This window comes from Sycon ciliatum, chromosome 1 (assembly GCF_964019385.1).
Source record: "Sycon ciliatum chromosome 1, ocSycCili1.1, whole genome shotgun sequence".
Taxonomy (NCBI): Eukaryota; Metazoa; Porifera; class Calcarea; order Leucosolenida; family Sycettidae; genus Sycon; species Sycon ciliatum.
This window is the reverse complement of record NC_088643.1, coordinates 85,783,704-85,803,977: the sequence shown is the minus strand read 5'-3', so window position 1 is coordinate 85,803,977 and position 20,274 is coordinate 85,783,704. Positions and strand designations below refer to the sequence as shown.

Genomic DNA, 20,274 nt, shown 5'->3' with positions numbered 1-20,274 from the left:
CCACCACAGCGTGCATGTACGTGTTACTTGACATGCATCAATGAATAGCGTGGGATCTGCGGGCTCTTTGGAAGCCGCTGGAGCGCGTGTGAAGTGGTGGCTTGTGCAATGTGTTAACCTACATTACCGCAAGCTCTAATGTGCTATTTAGTTATATTCATTGCATTATTAAAATCTATAGTACATTTATTTTATTTTGCTGAATAAAATAGCACACGTCAAACAAAGTGATAGGATGTCAGTATCTGCTGTATCATAAAATTATGTATTTTGGCAGTAGTACCTTGCCATGCCAAGTGCGTTGTGTATGTATACGCACGTGTGTGCATGCGGATGTGTGTATGTGCATCTGTGTGCGTGTGAGTGTATATATGACTGCGCATGGGAACGTGAATATGTGCCTCTGCATGGTTATCTATATGTACATGCTTGTATCGGTGTGAATGTGGGGTTATGACGGTGTCATGTATGGATTTTCATGCAGACTTGGGCCAGTTCTATTTGCCTGCTGATATTTTCGAACACACTCAGACGGTCCACTACATAGATCAGGCATTGGTGAGTGCATTATACATGTTTGATAGTGTGTGGCTGCAGTGTCCCGTATGCGCACTGTGTGAAGAAAAAAACATTGTGTTATCGGACGGTTCACCACGAACAGAGCATGTGACTTTGTTGATTCTACGTTTTGTTTATTTACGATATCCCCAAGAAAATATAAGCTCCGCGACCTTGTTCCTTTGTTCGGTGTTCCAATAGTAAAGAACAAGAAAAAAAAGGTAGGAGTCCTTGTCCCTCCAGATATCCGCCATGACTAAATGATAGGCGCATAGACAGCGCCCAGTACTATATACTATGCACGCATCATGCGGCAAAAAAGAGAAATTTAACGCTCCAGAAAACTGCAAAGCGAGGGGTTCCTCAAATGGACTGATGTGAGGTAGATAAGTTTCCTGAAAAATGGACAACACATCCGAGCACTGCTGCCCAGTGCACACACACTCATGAATTGTTGTTTTGTGAACGTGTAAATGCGTGAATGTCACCACACACTGAAACCATAGCTTTGGAAGGCCTCCAAAGGTGCTGGCAGTTATGAGAAGTATCTCATGAGAACTGAAAGTCATTCACTTTGTTTGCGCTGGGCCAAGTTGAAATTCTGTAAATCACAACTTTTGGCATTAATTTTAGGAGATGCCATGGTCTATTGTGGTTGATTGTAGATTGTCTGGATGTTGATTTAGTGGATCAAAATAACGGAAACCAATGTCACGTGTAACGTTACTACATGACTGTTGTGTGGTCTATTCCAAGTTACGGGCACCCATTGGTCCTATCATACTTGGACAAGAGAGGTTTGAGTGCAGCGGCAACTTTTTCCTGTCTGTTTGCTTTCTCTTTTTCAGGAAGATCATGATGATATGGCTCCTGTGATATCAACGTCCAAGGCGTGAGTTTAGCATATACATTGTAACTTAGTAGAGGAATCTCTGCTAGCTTCACACGACATTTCGAAGTAGACAGTGCCCTGTGCACGGCACAGGGCAGCAATCCACACACCATTGCAGTTCTGCCTACTGATACCCATACTCATTGCTTTGAGTGCTTGCTACCCAGGGTCTGGCAGTCTGTGGTCAGCATTTACAATTCCTTTTGCACGTCGAAACGCTTACGCTGCTAATAGACTGTGTGTTCTGTCTTGCATGGGCTGCTGCTGCTGCGTATGTGCATGTGTGTTTTGCGTGTGTGCTTGCGTTGTTACCTTGTGCACACCAGTGCTGTGATGCATGTCGAGTTACATAGTCAGGAGCACGACGAGGAAATCCCTCCGTTCAGCTTACATGCACTCTCAAAACAACCGGAAGGTATGTGGACAATAATGGGCAGTCTTGCATGCGTACGTGTGCGTATGTGCGTGTGTACATGTACATGTGCGTAATGGCGTGTGTAATCCCGTAGGTAGATCCTTCTTTCACAGCATGTGTGCACATGTACAATATTGTGTACTCCTGTCTGAACTTCTTGTTGGTTGTGAATGGGTGTTCATGCACGCGTTTTGGCACACATATGCAGTCATGTGTGTATGTATCCACGAGGTGTCTAGTGGCAATACTTGATACTCGCTTGACCTTAACTGGTGTGGTGTTACATCTGCTGCTTAGACTACCATGCGTCTTGCAATGGATGTCTGCATGTGTGTCTGTGTGCGGTATATGGTGTATAATCTGTGTACCAATGCATGATATGCACTGACTGTTAGATGTGAAGCACTGTTCTTCATTGCTCTTTCATGATGGATGCATTACAATACTCTCCTGTGTGTGATGATGATAGACGTACCTACTGTAGCAGGTGTGAAGCACCGTGCTATTATATCCAAGATTGCACCATTGGTGGAGAGCTCCTTTGATCTACTACGCGGCTATATCAGAGATGAAGCAGCGTCATTGACTGAGGCTGCATTGGACGCGGTATGCGTTTGTCTTGATTGATGTGGTGCTTTGGTCTTCTACAAGGTGATGTCCAGTCACACTTCACACTTGTGGTCTGGTTACGTCATGTTGCTTCTTGGCACTGTTCTTGCATGTTAGTAGGAGTGTGTTGTTCAGTTGCATTGCCTTTGAATTGCAAATGGAGGAGTCTTGGTGAATATGGAATAACCGTAGCATAATTATTATTATCACTCCGGGCCTATTCAAAGCTGTAACTATAAGGCGCCCTTGATGTTTGTATTGTGTTGTTGCTGTTCTACATGCGATCAGGCTATGCGGGGCCTGTTCTGGCGGCGTCAGTTTGTGGCATTTGTACGCCAGCCTGTTGGTTGGACAACATTGGCGGAAATGCTGCTCATGTGGTCATGGTTTGACAAACATGTTGTCAGTCTTGTGAATCGGGTGTGTCCTCATGTGTAAGTAATGACGTTAGTCTGCATCGCTAACTTGTCACATGTTGACACTAAAACATATTAGATCTCGTTCAACATTTGCAGTGACGCAAACATAATTATAGCGTTATGGAACAGCATGAAGCTGTCAATGTCATCCACACTGCACACCACACAATCCACAGAGTTATTGATGATATGCGGGGAAAGCGGGAAGCTTGAAACTGTGAAAACTGTTGTTGGCTTTGACTATCGTTAACCTGTTCTGTGCTTAGCATGCTATGCCCCATCCAGCTTCCACAAAGATCTATTGCGCACTCTCCCATGATGCGCATTGTGCCATCTGACGTTTGGCGTATGTCCCTCGTGATATCTTCTTGTATATGTGTCACAAGTATTGAATGGGTTTTGACCATATAAGTTTATCCCATGGTACGATGCGATTTGGGCAATTTCAGCCAATCAGCAGCTGTTCTGAGCGGGAAATATAGAGTGATATACCCTGTCGGGGTCAAAAATATTCCCCGGGTCACGTCAGAGAGTAAACAGGGAAGATTTTAGTGTTAGTCACGCTCTATTTGGGACAGTACATGGGATAAATCAAATGGATTATACCATTCGTACTCTGTGTATACCGTGTCCCTTATATTTTCCGCTGTATACCCCTCATACTCATGGTATAATCCATACGTATTTTGCGCATTGTTGTGTTTCGTCACAGCCCAGAGGAGTTCAATGCAACAGTGAGGCAGATGCGCACCCTGCTGCCACAATACGAGCGGTGGGCGGTCAGCGGTGAAGAGTGGCCGTTACTGATTGGACACCCTCCACCACTTTCCAGCAAGAAGGCTTCTGACTGTTGGGTAAATACTAAATACGTTCTGTTATGCTGCACTGTATAGTTGTTGTAGTAACTGCCTTTTCTCCACCTGCTCCCAGTCCCGTGCCATCTCCACACTTATACAAAGGGACGACGATAACTACATTCGAAGACTATTTATTGACACGACGACGACGAAACACAACTAGAGAAGACGAACTCAAGACGAAGACATGATGAACTCAAGACAAAGACTGCTTTTCATACCACAGCAACACGCGCATGCACCAACATAACGTACACACGACGTACACAAAATAACGTACTATATACGATATGGTAAGTCTACTACAGTTGTATATGTGTAAAACAATTAACCTGCAATCTTATTGTCTTGCACACGGCTGTTTTTTTCGCGAAATTTGGACATTTAACAAGATGGCAGCCAAAAGTCTCGATTGGGCTGGATCGGCAAGGAAATTTGAATTTTCAAATTCTCAGCAGCCGATTTCGCTGTGGTTTTCGCTCGATTTAGAAAGCTACCAGGCCAGGTTTACCCGGAAAACAGGTATTCCGTGTTCCTCTTGAAACTAGCTTTCCGCTGGTACCTCACATGGCCAACTTCGTCTCAGGAACAGTTTGTTCCGCGTTGCACAAGTCAAGCCTTCTTTCTCGCTCGTTCCTTGATTCATCGTTGACATGCCTGCGTCAAGAAGCCCTTTCAGGAGTTTTCCCAGTCTAGCTTTCAGTTTTCCCAGGTAGAGGACTATCTTCTGGCTATCTTCACCAAGTTTTATCACGTCCCGTGCACAAACTTCAGGTCCCGTGCGTTCGATGCTGAGCTACCTTTTCATGCGATTTAGGGGACAGATGGCATGGCGCTGGAGTCGCTGTTGAGTCCAGGAGGCCGAGACCTGGTGGAAACTGCCCAGTAGACATGTGGGGTATTGCTGAAAAAGGCAGCAAGCACACAGATAGCCCCGAAATTGTGATGTAGATCCAATTGTGCGTTTGTTCGAGTGCATATCGGCAAATTTGAAAGTTGCACCCGTGATCCCGGCGAGGAGAAGCTGAAAATCAGTGCGTGCGTCAATATCCAGACTACCAGGGACAGCTTGGAGAGGTTCGAAAAGGTCAGGATGCTGGTTGACCACGGCAGGAGTTCCTTTTACCTTCCTTCTCTCTCAAATTGTCTGGATATTGAGTATCTCGCTCGAGCGCTTTCAAATAATAAATCCTGGTTTGACTTGCGAAATCGTGGAACCACCCGGAGAGTGACATGAGATTCATCCCAAAACGCAAACTCCCATCGTATTCATGAGGTTTGCACCGCGTTACGTAAATCGCACCAAACGACTCCATATTGTTAGATGTCCGTGCGCGAACAGCCGTGTGCACCGAAGCTGCTTGTCACCCTGCTGTAAAGGGAAAGGCCAAAAATTGTACCAGTAAACGCTGGCTGTGCTACCCCAGCATCACACTATTTAGAAGTTCAGAAATCACACTTCTAGCAGGTATTACTGTGACTGTTTTGTTCCTGCATTTAATAGCATTGCTATTTAGTATTTTATCAGTCTCTCCAATATACAAAGTGGGTTCTATGCGCTTACATTTGTATCCATTCTACAATGTTGGTGTTGTAATGTGTGTTGCAATGTGTGTTGCAATGTGTGTTGTAATGTGTGTTCAGATATCATTGTACCGGTCCGCTGATCAGCTAGTATCTGCACTGACTGGTCGGACACTGTCAGTTGCTGCATCCACCGGCAAGTTGCCCGAGCTTAAGCAGCTCTGGTTTACTTGTGTGGAACTGCTTCGCAACCTGTGGCTCTCCCTGCTGGTCAACAACCCTGTGCCAGGTTAGTACTAGTATCCTGCCTTGTTCTCATTCTCTATGCCTGCTGTGAGATGAATGGTTTGGCTTGTGCATTTGCTTTGGTTAGAAGTGCCTGTCTGGGTGTGTAAGCCCTAATATATTTTTGTTGTTGCTTTGCTTGTGCCATTTCCAGAAGCAATGGTCGAGAAGTGTCACTCGTGTTCTGACCAAATCAATAAAGCCTTAATGGCTTGCCATGCAGCTAATGAAGATGCGGCTATGCTGGATGCATTGTCTGCCGGTCAGCACATGGCTACGTCAGGACTGGAAGTGGATTTGACATCATTTGCTTTGATGAGTCCATTTCTGATGCAGGCTCTAAGAGCCATTGTCACGAGGGTCACGAGCCTTGCAACGTAAGCATGGTCCAATCTGTTTCTCTGTGGCATGGAGTGTGGCCAGCAGTTGTAGCTCGTTTGATCAGTGCGCATGTGTTTACTTGTTCCGTAAATTCACCTGCATGTTCTAGTAACCTCGTCGTAACTGCAAGCCTCTCCTCTCATTTTTCTTATCCACTCCTTGTGCTTTTGCTGAACCCCAATGCCCCAGATGCATATTCATCAGTTTCAGGGAATGAGAAGGGGAACGTCTGAGGAAAAATAGACTGTCACCACCCGGGCTCGAACCAGGGACCTTCGCTAAGGTTACCTTTAAAAAGAAATCTTGGTTTGTTAAGTTTCATTCTGCTTCACTCTTGCTCGCTTTTCACTATTTCCCCTCGCATCGCAGTTAGTTTCGGGAGTGGAAGACACTGTGACGCACCGCATAAGTAGCTTGTTGATAGTAGTGGTACAAGTAGTAGGATATGGTTCCGGGTGTGCGGTGCATGCATCAGAAATAGATGTGCGTGTGTGCGTGTGTGTTAACCTTCATACTCGTAGTGCCAGGAGCGATGTGATCACCACTGGTTGTTTTGGTATTTGCTTGTCTTTAGTGTTCGACATTGCTTACAAGACACAATAGACGAAGGTTTGGGCCAAGACGAAGTAGAAGCGCTGACCGCATACATTGCACCCGTCATCGGCTATACACGCCAGTATAGTGTGTTGGTCCCTGTGGTCATCGTGGCTTTACTTGAGTCACTGCGTAGTCTTCTGCAATCCAGTCAGGTAAGAGAGCTGTAAAATCTTTCTGAGTGAAAATAAATGTGTATGGTAAATGAGTACTAGCAGCATATAGTATAAATGATATGACGTAGTCCAATCGCTGAATCGGGGACACGTTGTGTGTGATTGTGTGTGTGAGTCTCGAAGTTCATTACAATGGTCCATCCTGCTGGGTTGTGGTGGGATTGAGGAAACTTACAGAACTGCCAATTGCATTGGTTTTAAATGATTTTTTGCGCACGCGCAAAAATATGTTAACACAGAAGGCGCATGCTCTGTTCCCAACAAACTCTCACACGCTCATTGTTCTCCGAAGTCCACTGTTCCTGACTTCAGTTCTTGCTTTGTCCGCATTGGCAGTGGATTTCTTTCTCAACCTCAATCTCAAGGTTTACCACAGCTCACGGAGATGCCCCGTGCACGTAAGCAGTCGGCTCCCGGGCCCAGGCGTTCCAGTCGCAGGCGCGCCTCGTCGTCCCCGTATGCCGACACTCCAAATCGAGCCCCTGCGGACCATGCGGCCGATCGTTCCGGCAATGCCCGTGCGGATCGTTCCGGCAATGCTCGTGCGGAGCAGGACGATATCCCGTCCGCCGTTCCCCAGCCGGCCAGCTTACTCACAACTGGCCTAGATCCACGTTCCGTTACGGCGGCCGTGTCGACGGCCCTGCACCCCCTGCTGGCTCGAGTCGAGCGCCTTGAGGAGCGAATTTCAGCTCGCCAGGATCCGGACGGCCATGCTCAGGCGGCGGTCCCCTCAGTGGCAGATGTGGTCCAAACCGCGTCCAACACCGTCACCCATCACCCGCCGCAGGTCGACTCCGGCCCCATGGACATTTCCCTCATGCAACCCGCGCTGCCTCCGATCGCAGCGCCCATGGCGAACACTCGTGAGTCCAGCTCTATTGTTCCCACGGTCCCGCGTAAGTTGCTTGACAAAATCACACGCGGCGAATATATTGAGCTGGAGGATCTTCTCCCAGAGAATGTGGGCGCAGGGTCCGAGCCCTTGGAGCTCAGCACCGCCAACGGAGAGGGCCGGCGTGTGTCCCTCAATTTATGTGTGACTAAGAAGCGCTCCATTGTCGACTTCACTGCCTGGCTGGAAGCCTACACAATCTACATGGCCTGCGCACTGAAACATATGCCATTCCGAGCACTGGAGCTGGTGACGTACCAGCACATTATCTGTACTGCCAACCAGCAGTTTGCGACCCCAGCTGTACTGGGGTATGACCGTGCCTTCCGTGCAGCGGTGGCAACAACCTCGGCTCGTTGGGACGCAATCGACCAAAGCCTCTGGAGCCTGCACCTGATCCGGGCACCCCGACCATCATGTCCGCGCTGCACAACGCACCACAGCCGTGACCGTTGCCCACAGTATTTGGCAGGGCCACATGCTCCAGCTGGCACCAACACCAGCCGTTCTACGCAGCCATTTCTGGCCGGGGCGGGCAGCACCCGCCAGATCTGCCTCAACTTCAACCGTGGCCGCCCATGCCAACACCAGCCCTGTGAACGCTTGCACGTCTGCTCAACCTGCGGCGACCGAGGTCATCCCGCCGCTCGCTGCACCAACGACGGTCGCCGGGGACCCCGCCAGACGGACAAGCCCGTCGCAGCGAAGTAGTCTCCCCACGCCTCTGTACATAGCCCGCCTAATGACTCTTCTGCCTCGTATTTCTAATCGTGTCCTCTCTGACTTTATCCTTAATGGCTTGCAACACGGGTTCCCCATTGGCCACTCTGGTGCTTCTGTATCTATCATCTCCGGCAACCTCCCAACTGCCATTGAACATGCTCAGTTTGTACAACAACAAATTGCTGACCGGGTCCGACGTGACGAATCGGCCGGTCCTTTCTCGGTCCAGCCTTTCCACCCATTTGTATGCTCTCCGCTCGGCGTAGTGCCCAAGAACAACGGGAAATTCCGCCTCATTCACCACTTGTCTTACCCTGACCGTATGTCTGTCAATGATGGAATAAACAAGGATTCGTTCTCCCTACATTATGTCACAGTGGACGATGCCATTGAGCGTCTGCAACGTCAAGGTACCGGTGCCTTGATGGCGAAGCTCGACATACGCAATGCATTTCGACTGGTCCCGGTCGCACCCACTGCATACCATTTGTTGGGTTTCCAGTGGCAGGGCCAATTCTACTATGACAAAGTACTGCCATTCGGGCTGAGGTCCGCACCCTACTTGTTTAACTGCATTGCGGACGCACTTTGCCAGATAAGCTGTGAACTGTTCCAGGTTCCCCACCTCCTGCACCTTCTGGACGACTTCTGGCTCTGTGGCCCTGCAAACTCAACGCTATGTGCGCAGCGTCTGAACGTAGTCCTCTCCGTATTCCGCTACCTGGGAGTTCCCATTGCCGACGAAAAGACAGTCGGCCCAACCTCCTGTCTCACCTTCCTGGGCATCGAACTGGACTCCGTCCAGAAAGTGGCTCGTCTCCCACAGGACAAGGTTGACGACATCCGCTCCAGACTATTGGCCTTTCGCCAACGCCAATCCTGCCGTCTACGGGAGCTTGAACAGCTGTTGGGCAAGCTGAACTTTGCCAGCCGCGTCATCACGCCGGGCCGTACATTCATGCGCCGACTGTACGATGCCACGCGCAACGTTTCCAAGCCCTACCACCGCATCCGTCTCTCCCCAGAATGTCATCTGGACCTTCTTTGGTGGTCTCACCTACTCGATGGCTGGAATGGCAAGTCATTCTTCCTCGATCTCCAGGAGACTCTGGCCAGCGACATCCTGATAGAAACTGACGCATCTGGCGCCATTGGGCATGGTGCAGTTTACGGCACGCATTGGTTCGCCGACACCTGGTCACCACAACACACTCCGCTCTGCATTACGTTCAAGGAGCTGTACCCCATCTGCATTGCATGTGCTACGTGGGGCCACCAGTGGTGTCGCAAGCGTATCCGCTTCCATACCGACAACGAAGCTGTCGCCGCTGTTCTCAAGTCTGGCACCAGTCGCTGCCCTAATGTGATGTCACTCCTACGGCAGCTCTTCTTCATCTGCGCCAAGGGTAATTTTATGGTCACCGCCCGTCACATACCGGGAACTACCAACATCCTTGCTGACGCTCTCTCCAGGCAAGATTTCAAGCGATTCCATTCGTGCCACCCTACCGCCGCTCACATGCCCACTCCCGTGCGTGCTCTTCCGTCCATTCCTGGGGAGACTTCGGCCGTGCCTTGCACAGCCGAGTGACGGAAGCCCACATGCAAACTGCCATGAAAGCTGGCAGCACCGGTCCTGGGTAAGCGCTGATCAGACAGACTGAGCCCACTTATTGTGGGTGCCAGAGCATAACCGAATGCCACCTATGTACCGACTGTACACTCAGTAACTCAATATCACTCTACTATTGTCCACAATCTGTGGCACCCCCTCTACAGTTAACAGTGAATAGGAGGTTCTCTATTTGGGGAGTCAACCTTGCTTACCAGGCTCCTCATACGGCTCATTCAGCCTCTCACACTCAGACGGCTCACTCAGCCTCGGCTCACTCAGCCTCTCAATACGGCTCACTCAGCCTCCGCAGCCGGGCCCTGCCCGGCTGCCTCCATACGGCTCACTCAGCCTCCGCAGCAGGGCCCTGCCCAGCTGCCATACACACACATTCACACAGCTCTAAGCTGTCACTCACTCGGAGCCTGGCAAAGCAATTGACAAACCCTCCTATTCCCCAAACTGGTTGCTCGTTGTGTGAGTGCGGCATGCAGATGCTTGTGTTAAATGATTTTTTGCGCACGCGCAAAAATATGTTAACACAGAAGGCGCATGCTCTGTTCCCAACAAACTCTCACACGCTCATTGTTCTCCGAAGTCCACTGTTCCTGACTTCAGTTCTTGCTTTGTCCGCATTGGCAGTGGATTTCTTTCTCAACCCACCCACCCACTCCACTATTGTCATCATCATGTTTCCTATTCTAGTTCTCTCCTGTCGGTATCCATTATCATACCGGCCTACAATAACTACACCGATGCCGTCTACCGGCGAAACTCTGTAAATACATGGAGGGGAGTCAACCTTGCTTACCAGGCTCCTCATACGGCTCATTCAGCCTCTCACACTCAGACGGCTCACTCAGCCTCGGCTCACTCAGCCTCTCAATACGGCTCACTCAGCCTCCGCAGCCGGGCCCTGCCCGGCTGCCTCCATACGGCTCACTCAGCCTCCGCAGCAGGGCCCTGCCCAGCTGCCATACACACACATTCACACAGCTCTAAGCTGTCACTCACTCGGAGCCTGGCAAAGCAATTGACAAACCCTCCTATTCCCCAAACTGGTTGCTCGTTGTGTGAGTGCGGCATGCAGATGCTTGTGTTAATGGCCTGTGGTGTGTGTGTGTGTGTGTGTGTATGTGTGTGTGGTTGCGTGTGTGTGGTTGCGTGTGTGTGGCTGCGTGCATGTGTGTGTGGCTGTGTGTGTGTGTGTGTGTGTGTGTGTGCGTGCGTGTGTGTGTGTGTGTGTGTGTGTGTGTGTGTGTGTGTGTGTGTGTGTGTGTGTGTGTGTGTGTGTGTGTGTGTGTGCGCGCGCGTGCGCGCGCGGTCTGTCCCTTGTGATCTCTACACCAGGATATGAACACATTATCATCCCGCTGCGGTCATATTCTGCCAGCATTGACATCCGCTGTCCTCTCTTGGAGTCAGCAGTACAAGCAATCTGATCTCAGCAATGTACGTATGCCCTATACTATGCAATTTATGTATGCCCTGTGCTGTGCTCTTTCCTCAAGAGTACACTGTTTGTAACTGCTCCGATCATGTTGATGACACCAGAATCTAGTGTATTTTGAACTGTTTTCTAGGGCATACACTGTGTACCAGTGTATAAGCCAGACCCTACTCCCTTCAAGGGGAACAGCACTTTCCAGTTTGCATTTGATTCTAGTAGAGCGCATGGTGGTAGAAGCAGCCACAGAACTTGTTTCTGGCAGGTTTTTCAGAATTATAGTGTGACGCACTAGTACATGTATACAGTGTATTGTGTGTATTGCAATGTTTCTTTACCGTGGCTTGTTCACACACCCATGTTCTTATACACAAGTACAGTGCACCAGAAAAAAATATAGGTAGATGATGTAGCATTTGCTATTGTTGTAGATTTGTAATAGTAGACACCCTTAGCAAACAACGGTAACGCTATTTTTTTTACGGTACTCGTACCTTGATCACCCGAATAGCGTTGAAGCTGCAGCGTAAATACGTTATGGGGTCTGATTTATCGTTGTGACCAACAGTACGTTTTTTGGCCAAATATTGCATAGTCCGTACGCATTTCACCTTGTATCGCGTATATGGTGACATAAATGGTTGTACCGCGCGAAGTAAAAGCTATTCTCGTGGCAACAGCGTACTAAAAATAGCGTGCATCTTGCTAAAGGTCGAGCCCAAATCACGGTATTTTCCCCCTTAGGCGAGACCAAAATAAAATCGAGATTCCCGGGCAGGACCCATGTGAAATTGGTGCGGGCGGGCGAATTTTATTTTTTTATTTTTTCCCATGTATGTACTTGACTATATATGTGGGCATGCCATGTTGAACTTTTTTTACAGCATTTTCCGGTAATTTTTATTCAGTTTTTTTTACAGAAAACAGGTACGCGGTTTACCCGTTCAATTTTCTATAATTCGGCCAACGATGGCCCTGATGTGTACATCTGGGAGTCGTACAAGCTCGGGTTTGTGTGACTCCACGTCACAGATCTACTCACACGATCAGTACTGTACATGTATGAACTGTTCAAAAAAAAAAAAAAAAATTGGCTTTGGCTCGATTTTGGTGCGGGAGGGCCCGGGAATCTCTATTTTTTTTTGGTCTCGCCTTACGGTAATACCGTTACAACATAACGTTGTTTGCTAAGGGTGTCTAGTGCGTCACAGTGAACATTGTGCACTGCTGCATTTACTAGTGCATTGTATGTGCTGGTATGCGTGTAACAACTAACTAACAAGTACTGTAGCTTGTGCTGATAGTAGTCAGAGATTGTGCCTCGCACCTTCCAGAGAATGCTGTTACTCTGTTGTTGAAAATTGAAAGAGTACATGGATCCTGGCACCAGCAACCACTGCAAGTAGCAGTGTTCACATTAGTAACCTGCTCAAGAGTGTAGTGTTTCAGAACTGCTGAATAACACACTGTCTTCTTTTCCTTTTTCTCACAGGTGTCGCTGTCATCTGTACTGTTCAACTTGTTTTCTACTAGTGAAGCAGCCATGAAATCGAGTATCACTGGTCTAAGGAACGATGTCAGTGGCAGTGCCAGCGGTAGTGCTATTTCTCTGAATGCATTCTCTCTGGCTGCCCAGAGCAACAGTGAGCGCTTCTTGAACGATTTCCAATGGCACTTGTGGATAAATGCTGTGCAGGAGAGACAACGCCGATGGTATGTGATCTTACTCTGCTCATTGCTTTACTTCAACTATTCTGTTCATTGAGATACAGCATTTTAAGACAATTGTCCCCTCCCCCGTCTCTTGTTGTTCATGTGTATGCCTGTTGTAAGATGTTGAAATGTTCTTCTCTTCTGATGCTGTTTGTCTACTTCTGTGATATATTCTTAGTGGTGCCAAATGTACTGGTAGCCCTTTCCCTATTTGCATGTAGCGCACACGCACGAGCGCACACGCGAAATAAATATTGTCCTTGCAAGTGGGCAGTAGACCAGTTCCTTTATGTGCACTCGCGGTTGGCGTCATTCGTGCAGATGCGGGGCAGCATTGCCCCGTGGTTGGATGATATTTTGAACAAGCAGCCTTACCAAGTTTGGTGCACCGGTAGAGCACATGCATGCGGCTGCAGCTCGCCGAGTGCTCAGTACCCGGGGACAAGTCCGTATATCTTTGACCACTACTGCAGTAGTCTATACAAGCTAAAGCTGTCCAGCCTCATCACCATGCCAAGGCGGGACACCCAAGGACAGCGTATATAACACTTATTTTGTCCTGTGTGACTGTCCTGCTCGGAGCATAGTAGATGCTTGGACAGTCTGAAAGTTCTGCTAGCCTGACCATTGCCAGGGGTTTCTGTGCTGACTTTATGCTCTCTCCAGGACACAGATCAAGGCCAACCTGCTTACTCAGTTCATGCACATTGTGGCTTTCATCACAGAAGTTCCAAGCCAGGAGTTACACGATACGCTGCAGGACAGCTTTGATCAATACCTGAACTCTATTGCCAATGCAGCCAACGAACCGTTTTTGTTTGACAATATCGACACGGACGCTTTTCATGGCGACGAGCTCAGTGGAGCCACTGTCGATGACCTTGAAGCGTATGTGGGCGATATCCTGCAGGGCTTCAATAACTTCATGACATTGGACTCATGGAACGTGGATCTGGGCGCTAGTGCCCGTGCAGCGCAGATTTCCATCAAGATGAGCTTGTTCAAGATGAGGCTAGTGACTCCTTGTGACCAGGTGGACCCAGCTGTTCGGCGGACATTGTGCATTGATCACTGCCAGCAAATGGTATGTAGTTGTGTCCTGGGATTTGAAATTGATTTACACATGAACTGTTGTCAGGCGAAACACTGACAGTCACACACACGTGTGTCTTTCTCTAACCTGGCATTGGTGAATGAACGCCAGGTCAGAGTACGAAGTTTGTTTTTTCGATTACGTGTGTGTGTGTGTGTGCGAGTGTCCGGGAGAGAGAGAGAGAGAGAGAGAGAGAGAGAGAGAGAGAGAGAGAGAGAGAGAGAGAGAGAGAGAGAGAGAGAGAGAGAGAGAGAGAGAGAGAGAGAGAGAGAGAGAGAGAGAGAGAGAGAGAGAGAGAGAGAGAGAGAGAGAGAGAGGAGACAGAGACAGAGAGAGAGAGAGAAACAGAGACATAGACAAAGAGGGAGAGAGAGACAGGGAGAGGAAGAGAAGAGAGAGACCAAGGATGGTGGTCAGAATATGAGCTTAACTCTTATTTTTGAATTCCTACCTACCGAAATACATTTATTTGTGTACATATGCATCTGTTTCCTTAGCGGAAGCCTTTTGCCATTGGTATTACAGGCTCATTTGGGAGAGTTGAGATGAGGTCTTCCACTAGAGTAGCATTGTTGAGTTTACCTGAAATTAGTCAATAGAGCTTCAGACCTAGTATGCCTGGGCATTGGGCCAAGTGGCTGGCTGTAACCTAGAAAAGTGCAAGAGCAAAGAAAAAGGAGAGAAATCCTTCATTCTTGCAAACAAGAACAACTTGCACCTTCCAGCCTTCTGCTGGAAGAGCTCTTGGAGGTAAGAAGTGATACCAATTCCAGATGGGCCCAGCGAGAGTACTCTTCCGAGGCGTGTGGCTCATCATGATATGAAAGATGCCGTCACAAATTAATTCCTAACACCTTTGAATTTTCGGCTGTGTTTTATATGTATTTTAGTCCGCCACATTGAGATGTCAACGCGAGCTACAGCGTGCATTCGACATGCTTAGATTTGGAAGGAACAGCTCACTATACGCTCTTGTTTGTGAGCAACTGTATCAGGATCAGCATGGCTGTGTAGCATTGTCTCCGTTCGCAATGAATCCATTCAAGGAGAAACGGCTGCACCAGCGCATGTTGGCCGTCGCTGAACTAGTTCAGGAGAATAAACAGAGTGCAATATACCGTCCTGAAGCCGATGGTTATAGTTCGCTCGTGCAGACTATGACAAGTTTCAAGGAGCTGCTGGCAGACTCTCAGAAAATCGATCTGCTGTTGAACCCATTGTGTACTGCCCTGAGTGAAGGTGTGGTGGCAGACGATGTAGAGCACGTGCAGAATGCGCTACAAGCAGCCCAGACTTGGCAACAGTCTGTACAGCAGTTCTGCAGCACCATGCAGCACTCATACGCACAGTATGCTGATGTGGCTGAGCCTTGTGTTGCCGCTGCTAATGAGGTATGTCACTTTCACCCTACCGTTATCGTGGTAATCTTATGCTGCTGTATAATACCAATGCTATATTATTTGATTCAGTTCTGGATATTGCGCATATGGAGGTGGGAATTGGAAATTACAACTACTTGTATCAACAAAGATCAGAAGTGAAGGTATTTAAAATGGCTTTCCAGCATAGGTACTGAGCCGAGTATCTTTTACTGTAAATGGTATTCTGCGTATTGTTATTTTCTCAAATATCCCTTGTCTCATGTATCCCTTGTTTACAGATAAGTGATGCTGTCCAATGGGTGATGGACGAGTGCAAAGAGAAATACGGCACCTGGAATTTGGTAAGTTGACTGCCAGACTTTCTCTTGTTTCCTTTCGGCTCTTTGTACTTTCTCTTGTTTCCTTTCGGCTCTTTGCTTGTTGACGATCTCTTTGTTCTCGTTATAGGGCTTGAAAGTGTTCATCCAAGGATGAAAGGATTGAACGGATTTCAAAACGCACCGTAGCGCGCCTGAATCCGTTCAATCCTTTCATCCTTGGATGTCTAGTGCACTCGTACACGACGTCCCCCTCAGCCGGGCTCAGACTCGACCAGAGTGCCTTCTCTCCAATGTGTCTAGTACACTCGTACACGACGCCCCTCTCATCTCAGGCTCGACCAGAGTGCCTTCTCTCCTAGTCTGGTACATTCGTACACGACGTCCCCCCTCAGCTGGGCTCAGACTCGACCAGAGTGACCTGACCCTAAAGCTGCCAAGTGATCCTTTACGGACCTCCCGGCCCATTGCCTTAGTCATGTGTGTCCTAGTTCGACCAGGAGCACTGGTTAATTCAATTCCTTCCAGTTTTCGTTGGATACTTGGGTCACTCGGCGTTTCCGCTGAGTGTCCCTGAGCCTGCCGTCTCTAGGACTTGTCATCTGGTCCTCCCTTCCGTGCCTCCCGATACACCGTCCTAAGCCAGTAGTGTGTTACCCGCGTGTGTTGTAACACTTCTCACACATCACACCTGCTGGCGTTCCCGTCAGCCTGTGTGTCCTCTCCTAAATATGCTGTATCTTAGCCTTGCCTGACTAAAGGACAGCATCTCCACTCATGTCTAGAAAGAAAGTGAACAACGACCACTTTCATTCTTATGACTGCATGACCATGAAGAAGTAGTTCAAACTGCAGCTCCTGATATACTACCGGTGATGGCACCATGTAAAAATGTGTTACACACCTATACCCGTTCTTACCGCTGAACAAGCGTGACTCCAGAGACCCAACCCTGTATGTCAATGTCACTGCCGAATATTTATATCCCGAACCAGCCCTCTTGCGAGTACACTACTTGTCGGTTCTAGATATATGCCCAGGTTCCTCGCTTCACGTATCAAAAAGGCTTATACATGCCGCCAGGTTCTGACCAAACAATCTCAAGAAAATGAGACTTCCCCACAGTTTTGGTCCTTGCCTCCATTCCTCACCATACACGCGATCAGAGCGCAACCAGGTTAAGATAAAAACACTTTTATTGAATTGACATAATAATTATGTGATTCAACAAAGAGGCCGCATATCACGCGGACTTGTCGGGGGTAGTCGGCAAGTCCGTTGGTATTTCCGTGTCCTTCTTACTAAACGCCTTGTCTTTCTTGGGCTTACGTGAGTTTTTACGAGTTTTCTTTCTCGGTGGCTCTTCGGATTCATCAGTGCGGTGGCTGGCATGCCGGCCCAATATCCGAAAGGATATCAGGGACAGAAAGTCCAGGTCTTCCTTCAACTTCCTCAAGTGTCGCCCTTGGTCAGGTGGACCCACGCCTTCGAATAGAGCTATTGCCCGTTCCAAACACTGCATGGTCGGAGTCTCCCGCCCCTGGCCTGCTTCCTGCGTAAGGGAGTTGAGCTTCTCTATCATTTCCTGTGCCATTCTGGATAAGACAAAAACGCCACACCAGAAAAAGAACCGAGGATTAGTTCACATTGAGTGACGGATCCTGGTCACAGCACCAAATGTCATGACCCGACCCCAAGGGTCAGTCAAAAGCCTGCGTTGCGAACAACACCAAATAGGACCGCCACGAAGTCTGAACAAGACCCAGAATCCCAAGTGCACAATATATGCACGCCATCACTCAACAGCCCACCAAGAGTTCCATTTCCAAGGACATGCCTTGTAGATAGGTCAGAGGTAGAGTAAGAACGAGGAGATCAAGATAGAAGCAGTACCGGAGTGAGAGGACGAACGTATAAAAAGACAGGGACTTATATTCATAACAATAACTAACAGCAGCCAATCAGAGCACACATACTGTACTCACTAGTCATATTAGACGGCGGGACAAGGGGACAAGTAACGGACAAAGCAAGGTTCATAATGATTGAACGCCTCATAACGGCGGGATACAACATGCAAGAATGGAAGAAGATACTACTTCCTCCTCGTCATCGAAATTGTCGCAGTTTGACTTTTGATATAAAACGGGGTATTTACTCTCCAGCACTCGTACCAGAGGCAAGGAATCGGACATAGGCGATAGTCATCAGTATAGGGTGACGGCAAAGGTCTATTTTCTGTTATTGGAAGCTGGAATTTTTGAACTAGACGCCATTTCTTCGCTGATGTCGCTGCGATGGTAATTTCGACTCGCTGAGATCAGTCAGGCGTTGCAGCCTGCACATTTCTCGTGCTTATGGCCATTCACTCAAGCCTCATCACTGTTTTACCTTAGTTGGGGTGAGAATGACTTCGTGGAACAAGTGGCAGCGCTTGGAGAAACATCGAGGGGTCAGCAAACTAAATGCCTGCAACAGCGATAGAATTTGTCGCTCTGGCTGAGACACTCAGTACATGATTGTACCTGCAAGAGCCGTGTAGACTCTACACGTAGTGCTAGTGATGCACGCGCAGGTGCCGTACCATGGTATACCAGTGATGCTGAAAAAGAGGGCACGCTGGACGTGATAGTACACTTACCTGCATGAGCTGTGACCACACAGCTAAAATAAATGGGCATGCCACGGCTAAAAAAAGTTCATTTCAAGATCGAGGTGATTCCGCCGACGGTAATCAACCGACTTCGCAACGATCGTGTAATCTTACTAGGCTTCGTTGGTGGTGAAGTAGAAATCATCCAGAGCTAGCAGACGACAAGCATAGCAGCTCTTGTCCTGTGGAGAAAGTCAAAGCGTTTGAGATGAGGCGCGACCAACTTTCAACCTTCCTTGAAATATTTCGGAACGATATTTTTGCGTCCATTGACATCAGCGACGACGAGGACTTCATCTCTGCATGAAAACTCTCAGTCCAACTGTCCTGGAACGTTACTCTATCATACTGTGTAATAAGTTTTGAATGGCTTAGCTTATGGAGTTGCCAGTAACAAGTGACAAGTCACTAGTCAAACTGCGACAATTTCGATGACGCGGAGGAAGTAGTAGACTATGACAGTTAGAGAACAAGGCGCCAGATTATTCAGTATCGTAGCATTTGTATAATTATGTAGTATTAAAGTGTGTATAAAGGCTACGTAGTAGTAATGATGTAGTGAGTAGGAATGATGTAGTGAGTAGTAGAGATGTAGTGAATAGAAAAGATGTAGTGAGTTACCGTACTGTGCACATGTAGTGCTGGCGCGACTCCTACTCATCAGTCAGCTGAGCGCTTGTCAGCTGGTGCTGGTCCCTCGTCTGCCAGGCTGGCTAGGATGGCTGCACGTTGTCGACCTCGGGTCACGACATCAGAAGTCAACAAATAACGACAAATAACGACTTCTGGATCCACTCTGCCCATAGCAAAGCGGAGCATGTGGTGGGTACTAGAAGCCCCCCCCCCCCCCCCCCCCTCATGTTACATGCTGGTGTGACTTCTTTTCGGTACCAGCAGTGTGTCCCTGGCCAGGAGGGCCCAGTCCAGTCAGTACTGGTGTCACCCTACCCTGAAGGAAAGCCACCCAAACCTGTATGAGTCCATACGAAAACTGGACCCTAGTGGATCCAGAAGTTATCATGACTCACTTTCAAGCCCTATGTTACATTACCTGTGATGCTCCCACAACCTGAAATCGTTCTTCGATTCGGTGTGTTGTGCATCAGAGCCATAAAACCTTTTTTTGTTGTATGTGGTGCACGTAAGTTACTCAAAAATCTTCTCTGGGTTGAGCAATGGTGTTGTTGGTAAAAATCCCTTTCCATGCTTGCGCCAGGCAAGCTTGACTTTCTCACTTCTTTACATTAGTCCAGTAGCTTGATAGAACAATGGTCAGCCATTCTTGAACAGATATTTCCTTACTATCCCTCACTGTCACCTTACTCTCCCTCACTGTCACCTGTAGAACATCACTTGCCTAATGCCAAGGTTCCTGTTTGAGTCCTGGTTGTGACTTTCATTTCTTCTTCAGGCTCTATACCATTTCAGATCCGTCCAATAATGAGTATTTAGATCATCTTGTCCTTTCTGTCGGCAATAGGAGCAGCAAGGGGGCTGCATGTGAAGGAGCCTGAATGTGTAGTGATGATCATCTCGTAGCAGTGAAACTGCATAAATTCGCAAAATGCCATGCATGCTCGTGTACAAATAACCCTCGGTGGCAAAGTCGTACAAAGAGGCTGGAAGTGTTTATCCAAGAGCAGCTTGTTGGGGGCAGTAGGTGTTCAAGGCAATACGGTACTGAATGTGTGTGCTTTTGAATGTGCCCTTTTTGTTTCAGGGAAAGGGC

At 48.3% G+C, this 20,274-nt stretch overlaps 1 protein-coding gene across 1 annotated transcript in view; it reads left to right on the top strand.

Annotated features, from left to right (window-relative positions):
- The window catches only part of LOC135806049 (midasin-like), a 108,651-nt gene that overhangs the window by 48,507 nt on the left and 39,870 nt on the right, over positions 1-20,274 (top strand). The window contains exons 57-71 of the mRNA XM_065320196.1: positions 485-558; positions 1,407-1,450; positions 1,777-1,865; positions 2,335-2,471; positions 2,763-2,908; positions 3,606-3,747; positions 5,395-5,563; positions 5,714-5,936; positions 6,515-6,689; positions 11,291-11,392; positions 12,880-13,100; positions 13,767-14,184; positions 15,084-15,584; positions 15,854-15,916; positions 20,266-20,274. The exon at positions 20,266-20,274 is cut by the window's right edge and continues 112 nt beyond it. Coding sequence (XP_065176268.1) covers positions 485-558; positions 1,407-1,450; positions 1,777-1,865; positions 2,335-2,471; positions 2,763-2,908; positions 3,606-3,747; positions 5,395-5,563; positions 5,714-5,936; positions 6,515-6,689; positions 11,291-11,392; positions 12,880-13,100; positions 13,767-14,184; positions 15,084-15,584; positions 15,854-15,916; positions 20,266-20,274 — 2,513 coding nt within the window. The remainder of the gene's footprint in view (positions 1-484; positions 559-1,406; positions 1,451-1,776; positions 1,866-2,334; positions 2,472-2,762; positions 2,909-3,605; positions 3,748-5,394; positions 5,564-5,713; positions 5,937-6,514; positions 6,690-11,290; positions 11,393-12,879; positions 13,101-13,766; positions 14,185-15,083; positions 15,585-15,853; positions 15,917-20,265) is intronic.